At 49.9% G+C, this 10,797-nt stretch overlaps 2 protein-coding genes across 4 annotated transcripts in view; one reads left to right on the top strand and one right to left on the bottom strand.

Moving 5' to 3' along the window:
• The first annotated feature begins 2 nt into the window (after nucleotides 1–2).
• Spag7 (sperm associated antigen 7) lies at nucleotides 3–4,895 on the top strand. Its single transcript, XM_008855925.3, has 7 exons — nucleotides 3–231; nucleotides 3,349–3,416; nucleotides 3,639–3,727; nucleotides 3,857–3,941; nucleotides 4,052–4,141; nucleotides 4,237–4,393; nucleotides 4,492–4,895. The coding sequence occupies exons 1-7, from the start codon at nucleotides 147–149 to the stop codon at nucleotides 4,599–4,601; spliced, it is 684 nt and encodes a 227-aa protein (XP_008854147.1). The 5' UTR covers nucleotides 3–146; the 3' UTR covers nucleotides 4,602–4,895.
• Nucleotides 4,896–6,273: 1,378 nt separating this feature from the next.
• Nucleotides 6,274–10,797, bottom strand: part of Eno3 (enolase 3) — a 5,996-nt gene continuing 1,472 nt past the window's right edge. For all 3 annotated transcript variants that reach the window (XM_017795020.2, XM_017795018.2, XM_008855923.3), the window contains exons 2-12: nucleotides 10,295–10,381; nucleotides 9,940–10,035; nucleotides 9,731–9,789; nucleotides 9,509–9,578; nucleotides 9,008–9,141; nucleotides 7,904–8,126; nucleotides 7,594–7,791; nucleotides 7,190–7,391; nucleotides 6,719–6,827; nucleotides 6,513–6,571; nucleotides 6,274–6,427 (exon numbers count right to left, since the gene is read on the bottom strand). In XM_017795020.2, coding sequence (XP_017650509.1) covers nucleotides 6,358–6,427; nucleotides 6,513–6,571; nucleotides 6,719–6,827; nucleotides 7,190–7,391; nucleotides 7,594–7,791; nucleotides 7,904–8,126; nucleotides 9,008–9,141; nucleotides 9,509–9,578; nucleotides 9,731–9,789; nucleotides 9,940–10,035; nucleotides 10,295–10,379 — 1,305 coding nt within the window. In that variant the 5' untranslated portion in view covers nucleotides 10,380–10,381 and the 3' untranslated portion in view covers nucleotides 6,274–6,357. The remainder of the gene's footprint in view (nucleotides 6,428–6,512; nucleotides 6,572–6,718; nucleotides 6,828–7,189; nucleotides 7,392–7,593; nucleotides 7,792–7,903; nucleotides 8,127–9,007; nucleotides 9,142–9,508; nucleotides 9,579–9,730; nucleotides 9,790–9,939; nucleotides 10,036–10,294; nucleotides 10,382–10,797) is intronic.

Here is a 10,797-nt window from a genome sequence, read left to right as displayed (position 1 = left end):
AGGGGTTGGGGGGAACGCCACGCGCACCCTGGAGCACGGCCTTAGGGCGGGGCGAAGAAGTTTTTCGCCTCCGACGTGTTTCCGGCCTTAAAGGCATTTCGCCCTTCCCTTTAAGACGCACCGCCCCCCTCTCAGTCATTCCCAAGATGGCGGACCTACTGGGCTCCATCCTGAGCTCCATGGAGAAGCCACCCAGCCTCGGTGACCAGGAGAGTCGGCGCAAGGCCCGAGGTGAGGATCCCAGATTCACAACCGCGTCACTTCGCCCGGTTCTTGGGACCACACCCTTCCCTCTTTGGGACAGTGCCGCCTCCTGCCTTAAAAGACCCTGCACAGGCCACTCCCGAGACCCTCAGAGTCCCTAAAAGGGCTGCTGGCCCGCCCGCTGTGCTCAGCAGATGACGCTTGGCTGCTGAAGCCAATTTGCGATTGGCCATGGGCCTGCCTGTCCGCTGCTGGCGAGCTCTGATTAGTAGGACGCCTTCGCCTACCCTGCCCGTCCCTTCTTCCGATTGGAGGGTTGGCGTATCCAGCATCCCAGACCCGCGTACGTCCTGCACTATTAGGATTGGGTTCAGGGCACGCCCATCCAAAGTCTTTTCACCGCTATTGGCTAACTGAACTTAAAGCCCAACATCTAGGTGTTTGCACTTTCCTCCTGTCCTACCTCACTCAGCACCTCCCACTGGTTAGCTGGATTCTATCCCTATGCCCCCTCCTTGATTTAACGCAGCCTCCAAGGCTACTCCCGTAGCCTTAAATTCCAGGTGCCCAGGGTGATCGTGATGTAGATTGGCGGAATGAGAATGCCCCGTGGGTTCCGATTCACCAGTGTCCCCGCCTGTGCTGAGTAGCTGACCAAAAAGCTAGCTGGAGTTGGGCAGCCAGGGTAGGGCACGGCCCAGAGAGTTGATGGAGACCTTCCCAGTGTTCGTACTGTGACGTGTGTGTAGGTGTCTGGCGGAATGACAGTGTTAGGTGGACCCAGCTCCCTGCCATGTGGGCCCTGACCATGGACAAGTCCCATACTAGGCACCGGCTCCCCATCTGCCTAAAGGAGGCAGGGTAGGCAGGATGTCTTCAAACTGTTTAAGGACTGCTAAATATCTAAATATAGTTCCCTGCTGGCTGGACACCTGATGGGGGCCAAAGGTACCACCCATCAAGGAACTCTGAAACGTTCATTGACGAAATGATCACATAAGAAAATTAATAACCAAGGCTGGGCATAATAGCGTAGGCTTTTAATTCCAGCACTCAGGAGGCAGAGGCAGAGGCAGACAGATCTCTGTGAGAGTGAGCCAGCCTGGTCTACATATCAAGTTCAGACCAGCGGTGGCTACAGGGAGACCCTGTCTCAAAATAAACATAATAATAACCAAGTCAGTGCTTTGAAAGAAATATATATATGAAAGAGAGACTAATTGGGAGTCCTAAGCTTGTCTGAAGTGAGCTGAGCTTGGAAGAATAATTCAGTAAAGCAAGTGAAGTGTTCCAGGTGGTATATTTGGAAGCTTTGGGAAAGAGGAGCATAATGGGAAACAGGAGTTGGAATTGCTTAGTGTTTAGAGGACTGACTAGGTGGAGGAGTACCCACATTAGCTGATAAGACTAGGGAGCTTCAGTTCAGTCACTTGCCTGAGGTCACAGGTTACTAAGTAGCAGCATTTTAAACCCAGGTGTGACTTTTTAGTCTATTCTTAACCATAATCTTATGCTATCTCCCCAGATGCAGAAAAAGACTGGAATGCCAAATAGGGAACAGTGAGTGGCTAAGACAGAACATGCTGACTGAAGTCAAAGAGATGAGATTGTCTAGTCTTCAGGCTCTGGGCCCTGAAGCATAGCTAGACAGAAGATGAACAGGGTCCCTGCCCTCCAGGAGCTCACAGCCTGGTAGGAGAGACAAAAAAATTATAGCAAGTTCTGCTAGGCATGATGACACACACCTTTCATCCCAACACTTGGGAGGCAGAGATAGGCAGTTATCTGTGAGTTCAAGGCTAGCCTGATCTACACAGCAAGTTCCAGGGCAGCTGGGGCTACTTGGAGACCCTGTCTCAAAAAGACACCCGCCCCCAAAAAAATTACAGCAAGTTGGGGCTGGATCGATGGCTCAGCATTTAAGAGTACTGGCTGCTCTTGCTGAGGACCTGGGTTCAGTTCCTAGCACCCACATGGTGGCTAACAACTGTCTGTAACTCCAGTTCCAGGGGCTCCAACACCCTCTTCTATTCTCTGCGGGCATTGCACGGACACAGGTGCACTTATGCAATATGCTCATACACATAAAAATAATTAAAAATAATAATTAAAAAATTACAGCAAGTTCTTAGCACATGCTGTAGGGTCTGATTCAAATATGCTTGGAGCCTAGAGGAAGAATTCTGGCTCAAGGTGAAATTCAGCCCTTGCAAAAGGAGGAAAAGCATTCCATCCAGAAGGAACAACATCTGCAAAGACATGAAGTAACTAGGAAGATGGGAAGGAGTTCAGTGCAGGTGTGGGGATTCAGACTGCAGAAGTAGGCCCAAGGTTTTGAAATGGCACAAGAAAGGAGGGGCATTTCAGGCTGAGCAACAGGAGGAGGAGAGGAAGAGCCATGTGCCTAAATCACAAGAGATAGCAAACTCATATTATAGGAGAAGATAGCAGGGCCCAAGTTAAAAATGCACAGTCCAAGAGCCAGGAACATTACTCAGTGGTAGAAGGTTTGCTTAGCATGCACAAGTCCCTGAGTTCAGTCTTCATTACCATGTCAGTCAATCCTAGACCAGAGTGCTGGGTCACACCTGCAATCCCAGCACTGGGGAGGCTGAGGCAGAAGGACTGACACAAGTGTGAGGCCAGCCTGGACTCCATAGTGAGTTCTAGGCCAGCCTGGACTGCAGAGAGAGACCCTGTCTCACAGTCAAGGGAGAGAGTAGAGGAAAGCAGGCCCTGTTCTTAGGGCTGGGGTATAGCCCAGGGGCAGAGCTCATTTGTTTCCCTGTAGACAGCTGAGAAAATCTGAGGCCAGGGACTTAGGCTGTTCTCACCTCCTCAGATGCCTTATAGTTCTTATGCTATGGGCATTACGTGAATATTGACTCCTTGTAGGGTTGGTAAGTAGCTCCCACTTACATTGTACTCTGGAAGGGCAAAACTGTGTTTTAACCATCTTGGTACTCCAGGGCTTAGCACAGTGTCAGGTGATATAGTAAATATCAAGAAATACTTGGTGAGTCAACAGTTAGCCTACCATCCCAGCCCAACACTTGCCAGTGCACTGCAGATATCCTTTGATGCCTGACTACTCTCTCTACCCCTGCTCCCAGCCCTAGCCTCATGCTGCTATTTCTCCCCCAGAGCAGGCTGCCCACCTGAAGAAACTGCAAGAGCAAGACAAACAACAGAAAGTGGAGTTTCGTAAAAGGGTGAGAACAACTGGAGAGATCAGAGGCAGCTTCTGGAAGGACTTGCAGTAAGAGTTGGAAAGTTGAGGACTCAGTTGTATTGACAATGCCTGCAGAGAGGTGAAACCTAAAAGCCAGTGGCTTAGAAGTTGGGGCAAGGTGTGGGGAGGTATAAAGAGGCTGTTACAGACAGATATCCTGAGGGCTGTCATCTCATGTCTTCATTGTTTTGTTTCTCTCAAGATGGAAAAAGAGGTGTCTGATTTCATCCAAGACAGTGGACAAGTCAAGAAAAAATTTCAGCCCATGAACAAGATAGAGAGGAGCATACTGTGAGTGTCTCTGGGCTTGGGGAGGCAAGAAAGGGGCAGCGGAGGGACATGAAAGAGCCAATGGAGACTCTGGAGAAGGGCATTAGATCCCCTCATAGCTCAGTAAACTCTTCTGCCCTCTTTTCCCAGACATGACGTGGTAGAAGTGGCTGGCCTCACATCCTTCTCCTTCGGAGAAGATGATGACTGTCGCTATGTCATGATCTTCAAAAAGGTGAAAACCCTGATTTCCTCCCTCTCTCAGCCTGTCCCAGCTACTTGGGGTGGAGTATGAAATTACACATATATCTGAACACCTGACTTTATCATTTCCTTCTTCCCCAGGAGTTTGCACCCTCAGATGAAGAGCTGGACTCCTACCGTCATGGAGAGGAGTGGGATCCCCAGAAGGCTGAGGAGAAACGGAAGCTAAAGGTGAGCTGTGCCCGGCAATCCCTGGAACCCTGAAGCCCATCACCAGCAAATGGAAGAGGCCTTGAGCAACAAGTGCCCCATCTCTGTGCCCTTAGGAACTGGCCCAGAAGCAGGAGGAGGAGGCAGCCCAGCAGGGACCTGCGGTGGTGAGCCCTGCCAGCGATTACAAGGACAAGTACAGCCACCTCATTGGCAAGGGGGCAGCCAAGGATGCAGCCCATATGCTACAGGCCAACAAGACCTACGGCTGTGGTGAGACATGGCAGGAACTGGGGGAGGCCTGGGGAGAACTTAAGATGAGGAAGGGGAGCAGAGGTTGAGACCCTGCCCACCCTCTCCTCTGCCCCCAGTGCCCGTGGCCAACAAGCGGGACACACGCTCAATCGAAGAGGCCATGAATGAGATCAGAGCCAAGAAACGTCTGCGGCAGAGTGGGGAGGAGTTGCCAACTACCTCCTAGGCATCCCACCCAGCTCCCTTTGACCTCCAGCAAGGCAGGGGCATGGAGGGACAAGGCTGCTGCTAACATGGCCCATCCTGAAGCCCCACTTCCAAGACATCAGGTCCTACCAGCTACTCAGGCTGAGGGAGAAGCAGGTGTTTGTCACTGTTGGAACTCGGATGTGGTGTATGTGTGTGCGAGAGTGTGAGTGTGTGGGTGGGTATTTAATCTGTATTATTCTCTATTATCCTTGGAACTTCTTCCCCATGGGGCTGGGGTTACTTTACATTGAATAAACACTGTTTGAACCAATGTTCTGGTTTATACATAGAAAAGTGGGTACTAGAGCCACTGGCAGAGAATAAAGAGAGTAATTTTAGATTGAACAGTATAAAATTGCTCTGTGGAGGGCTGGAGAGCTGGTTCAGTGTGGTTAAAGGAACTTGCTGTTTTTGCAGAAGACTGGGTTCAGTGCCCAGCACCCACATGGTGGCTTACAACTATCCATAATTCCAGTTCCAGGGGATCCAACACTCTCTTCTGGCCTCCACAGATACTGCATGCATATAGCGTACATACATGCATGCAGGCAAAACACTCATACACATAATTTTTAATTACTATTTGTATTAGCCAAAGATGGCAAATTATTAACAGTATTATTGGAACTTACAGGTACATTTATTTATTCAGTGATGCTAGGGATTGAACTCAGCTTGGTACACTACCACTAAGTGCCACTAAGCTTGGGGGTTTGGTTTGGTTTGATTTGGTTTGGTTTTTTTTTTTTTGTCTTTTTGAGACAGGGTCTCCTGTAGCCCAGCTGGCCTGGAACTCACTATGTAGACCAGGCTGGCCTTGAACTCACAGAGATCTGCCTGCCTCTGCCTCCTGAGTGCTGGAATTAAAGGCGTGTGCCAACACGCCCAGCTAAGCTTGGATTTTTGAAACGGTCTCACTATCTAGCCCAAGTTGGCCTGAAACTCATGATCTCCATCTCTGTCTCCTAAGTCCTGGGATTACAGATGTGAGCCACCATACCCAGCTAAGATGTATTATTTTAAACCAAATAGCCTTTGTGTCCTGGCTGTACCAGTTGCTAACTCTGCTATGTTGAAGGTATTTAACTCTTTGTACATCTCTTTCTTATCTGTAAAATGGGGTTCTGTAAATGTCTAATAGGACTGCTTCAAAGCTTATATAGGTCAATACCATGTCCACTATTGAGAACGCTTCCAGAAGCTCCATAGAGGTGGTAGCTGCTCTCATTATCATTTGTTCTCACAAAGCACTCAGTCTGGCTCAGCTTCTCTACAAGGTGCACCAGCAGGCCACACACTTCAACAGTGGCAGGTCTGCCCCAGATACCTCTTGTGCAGGTAGTGGCAGGACCCTCAGCTCCTCTCATCCACTCCTATCCATCCTCTGTAGCTGGTTCCTCATTCCATAGGCACCTCTCCAGCTCCTTTTCACAGAAGTATTTGCTTCCTTCAGCCTCATTCCAAAATGTGGACTTCTCTGTTCTACATCACTGAGCTTTGAGTCTCTCACTTCCTCGTCACAGCAGGTGACCTTTCTCTGCCTCTTCCTCCTGCCACCTGTCTACCTCCTGTCCTTCTGAGCCAAGAGCTAAGCATCCTTTCCCTCCTCCCTCTCTTAGCCCTCGTTCCTTCTAAGGACCACACCATGATCTTGTTTGGCATCATTATTTATTCAATGGAGAAGGGTTTAAAGGCCAGCGTCTTTCCTCTGGAATCCTGGAGCCTCCAGCTTCTCATTTGGCCTTTGGATTACGGAATTTTCGTCCAGCAAAGACAGCTTTGTCCCCAAGAGCCTCTTCAATCCTACAATGCAAAGTCAGAGTTACAACCTTCTAACTCAGCAGCACCCTCCACTACCCCACTGCCCAGGCCTCTGTACCCATTGTACCTCATGAGCTGGTTGTATTTGGCCAGACGCTCTGAGCGGCAGGGGGCACCAGTCTTGATCTGAGGTAGAAAAAGGGATTTGGAGGGTTGGGTAAGGCTACAAGGGTTGGGTGAGGCCCCAAAGGAGCAGTCTATGGTAGTATTCAACTCAGGGTAGGAGGCCAAGGAGTCTTGTTTGTATACTCAGTAGAGGGAAGCCCTGAGTACCTGTCCTGTGCAGAGTCCCACCACAAGGTCAGCAATGAATGTGTCCTCAGTCTCCCCAGAGCGGTGGCTCACCATCACGCCCCAGCCATTAGACTGTGCCAGTTTGCAGCTGTGGAGAGGACATTTGATGAGGCCTTATGGAACCTCCTTAGCAAGAAAGCCAGGGACTGGGCTAAGATTTTCCTATTTTGAGCAATGGGCACTTTGCAGGGAAGGCAGTGACTAATCTTTAGAAGTAGAAGAGGAGAGATCTTGGTTTAGGGCTCCTGAGATGACAGGAAGAATACAGAATCTGGGTGGGAAGATGAGGGACACGACAGTATAATGGCAAAGCTGTTGGGGACAGGCCAAGGGTTAGTCAAGAGACGGGTCTGGTCCCCAGGGAGAGGTAGATTTGAGTTAGTGAGTGAGCAGCGGGTAGATCTGGGATGGAGGGTGGCCATGGTGAGCCTTAAGTCAGAAAGCACTCACGCCTGGATGGATTCCGTCACTGAGCCGATCTGGTTGACCTTCAGCAGCAGGCAGTTGCAGGCCTTTTTCTCAACAGCCTGGGCAATCCTTTTGGGGTTAGTAACTGTGAGGTCATCCCCCACAATTTGGATGTCCACCCCCGAGAGGAATGAGGTCCATGTTGCCCAGTCATCCTGGTCAAAGGGGTCTTCAATGGAGACCACTGGTAGGGAATCAGGAACGCAGTTGGGGTTAGAGACAAAAGGGGCCTGATGAAGGGGTGGCAAGCAACAAGGGTTGAATGGGGGTTGTGATGTAGGGCTAGGAATGGAAAGGACTTGAGCTGTGGCAAAGCCAGGTATTGAAACCTGTGTTGGGCAGCTGCAGGGGACTAAGGCAGAAAAACAAGCACCTGGGAGTCTCACCAGGATAGTTCTTGATGAAGTTCTTGTACAGCTCTCCAAGTTTCTCCCCAGAGATGTGCCGGGCAGGATCATCAGGTGACTTGAAGTCAAGATCATACTTTCCGTTGCGATAGAATTCAGAAGCTGCCACATCCATGCCAATTACTACCTTGTCTGGATAACCAGCTGCCTGAATGGCTGTCTTCAGCAGCTCTAGGGCTAAAAGAGGAATAAGACCCAAGATTCCAGTGTCTTCTGTATCTGTAGCCTTTCTTTTCCCCCTCCTCATGGGGACCCAGGTATTCTATGCCCCAGGATGCTCAGCACTGACCCTCATTGTTCTCCAAGATGTTGGGTGCAAAGCCGCCCTCGTCCCCTACATTGGTGGCGTCCTTCCCATACTTGGCCTTGATGACCCCCTTGAGGTGGTGGTAGACCTCAGCACCAATGCGCATGGCTTCCTTGAAGGAGCTTGCTCCCACTGGCAGAATCATGAACTCCTGCATGGCCAGCTTGTTTCCAGCATGGGAGCCCCCATTGATCACATTGAAGGCCTGAGACAGGAGATGGTACTCAGAGCTGGGTGGCATGACGGATCAAGGGATGAGAGGGAACTCAAGATGAAAGTCTGGCCCCTACTCACTAGCTGAATGGTCTAAGACCATACTTTTACTCCTCAGAACTTTCTCCCCATTTCTATACAATGGGGGCAAAACCTACTTTTCTGTAGATTCTTTTACTAAAAAGTAAGAGAAACTAAATATGAAGTTCTTAGCTAGTGCCTGGCATATACTAACACTTTTACAGCACTGCTCTAAGTATATAAACTAGCTTATTCTAATCTCAAAATACCTCTATTAACAGTGTACTATCATTAATTTCCACTTTACAGATGAGGAAACTGAGGCAGAGAGAGGTTAAATAACTTGCCTAAGATCATGCAACTATAAAACAGGCAAGGCCAGGATCTGAACCCAGCAGATGTCTCTACAGTCCATGCTCTTAGCACAATCTTCCTAATAAGTAACAATAAATGGTAACATTATTATTGAGATTAAATTCAAAGGGTTACTATTATGAGGGCAGTGGCTTAATAAGGACTCAGAGGATGCAAAGAAATACCAAAATCCTTTCCATGAAGAAGTTCTTAAATCCTAAGAGGGGTGGGGTAGAAGAGAGGGATGAGGTTGGAATTACCAGCCTGGGCTGGCACATAAGAAACTGAGGGATGTGGGGAGCCAAGGAAACACCAAGAGGCTTAAGGAAGGTTTAGCTACGAAGAAGAGGGAGGGGCAGGAACACAACAAGGGAGATTTAATTTCAGGAAACTTCTTTGGAACTAAATCTGGAAGGTAGATTTGCTAGGGGCTGCTTAAGCACTCCTGGCCAGGTAGGGGCAGCTGTCAAGGGGATGTGGAAGAGAAACCACACTCACAGGCACTGGGAGTATGAGGTCAGGGTTCCCTGCAAGATCTGCAATATGTCGGTAGAGGGGAACCCCCTTCTCAGCTGCTCCTGCCTTACACACAGCCAAGGACACACCCAGGATGGCATTGGCCCCAAACTTGGCTGTAAGAAGGCAAGCAGGAAAAAAGGATGAGAGTGTCTCCCACTGACTTTGGGGTTCATTCCTTGAACATACCCTCCATTACCCCAGGGAAAATACACATATCCCAAACCACTTGGCATCAAGATTTCCCTTAACAGATCTCCTTCCTTCAGAGGCCTGTGGCACTCTAGGAGCGCAACCCCTCCCTGGGCCGATGTATCACTTTCCCGTTACGTCCACTACCAGCCAGGCCTGGTAGAAGACAGGCATCAGGAACTTCGGTGTGCCCCAAGATGTGGGACAGAGAAATAACCCAGCCAGACCTCAGTGGTCTCCCTCCATCTCCCCCACACCCTATTCTCTCTGGACCCCAAGGGTTTCACTTACACTTATTCTCTGTCCCATCCAGCTCAATCATAAATTTGTCTACTTTTTCTTGATCCACAACACTTAGTTTCTGGAAAGGGCAGAGGTCAGATTTCTCAGGTGTCAGGTAATATGCAGGATGAAGGATAAGAGAAAAAAAAAAAACTTGGAGGAGAGGGGCTGCCTGTGGTGAGGCACAGGGTCACTGGGAGGAGGGAAGGGGAAGCTGGCTCTTCCACTTGCCTTTTCCAGCAGAGCAGGACCAAGAGTCTTGTTGATGTGCTCCACAGCCTTCAGCACTCCTAGAGGCCAGAGCATGGGTTCAAGACTGTCAAAGGGATTAGGCATCTTCCCATGGACCCCAAGTCCTTCAGGGCTTTGGGTTCCAGTCCTCCATCCCTGGCCTGAGTACCCACACAGGCTCCTTCTGTGTTGAGTTGGTCTTTGCTTACCTTTTCCCAGGTAGCGCGACTTGTCTCCATCTCTTAGTTCTAGTGCTTCATAGATGCCTGTGGAAGCTCCACTGGGCACAGCTGCTCGGAATCGACCTGCACAGGAGGAACTGAAGATCAGGGTGCCGCTGACCCACAAAGAGCTGGGGTCTCCTCCCTGGGCCCAGGGACAGAAACCAATACAGAGAAACTCCCATTTCTCCCCAGCTCTGGAGCCAGGAAGAGGAGAGGGTCTGGGAAGAAGTTTGGGGAAAGGAACCTCTGATAAAGGACAAGATATGGCACAGGACTGAGGGGAAAGAGCAGGTAAGGTTGGGGTCTTGTGAGGCAAACCAGTTCAATAGGCCTGTGTTACCCTTGGCTGTGTGCAGGTCCACCTCCACTGTCGGGTTTCCCCTGGAGTCCAGGATTTCCCGGGCAAAAATTTTTTGCATGGCCATGACTGCACCACAAGAGATTGGAGTGAGCAAGGGTGGACAGTTGATCCCTAAAGGAACTAGAAATCCCCTGCCCTTTAAGAGTCTCCCCACTCCAAGAAGGCAGGTGCTGGAGCTAAAAATACCCCATAAAAGGTCATAGACCAAAGAGGCAGGTCAGCCCCCACCCCCACTCAGAACAGCTCCTGTTCCACGAATCCAGGGTCCTTGACTTTATAACTCTCCAGATCACACCAGTCCCTGAATCCATCCATACCCCCCCCCGAAAACACACCCACCCACACACACACACCCACACACCCCCTCCCCACCCTCAGGCTTATGGCCCAGACTAGTTCTGGCATCTCACCTAGCTCTCACAGTGACAACTAGCAAAAGTCTGTGTCCTTTGATTTGCCTTCCCTGTCCCTCCTCTTCTCTT

The sequence above is a fragment of the Nannospalax galili genome, unplaced genomic scaffold, assembly GCF_000622305.1.
Source record: "Nannospalax galili isolate Female #2095 unplaced genomic scaffold, S.galili_v1.0 scaffold146, whole genome shotgun sequence".
NCBI lineage: Eukaryota > Metazoa > Chordata > Mammalia > Rodentia > Spalacidae > Nannospalax > Nannospalax galili.
Note: the sequence above shows the minus strand (reverse complement) of the source record. Positions and strands in the feature narration are given on the sequence as shown.

Excerpts from the sequence above, each read along its gene's own strand:
- Spag7 (XM_008855925.3), top strand. The coding sequence starts at position 147 with ATGGCGGACCTACTGGGCTCCATCCTGAGCTCCATGGAGAAGCCACCC. Across the intron at positions 232-3,348 it reads GAGTCGGCGCAAGGCCCGAG|AGCAGGCTGCCCACCTGAAG; the intron begins GTGAGGATCCCA and ends TTTCTCCCCCAG. Across the intron at positions 3,728-3,856 it reads AAGATAGAGAGGAGCATACT|ACATGACGTGGTAGAAGTGG; the intron begins GTGAGTGTCTCT and ends CTCTTTTCCCAG.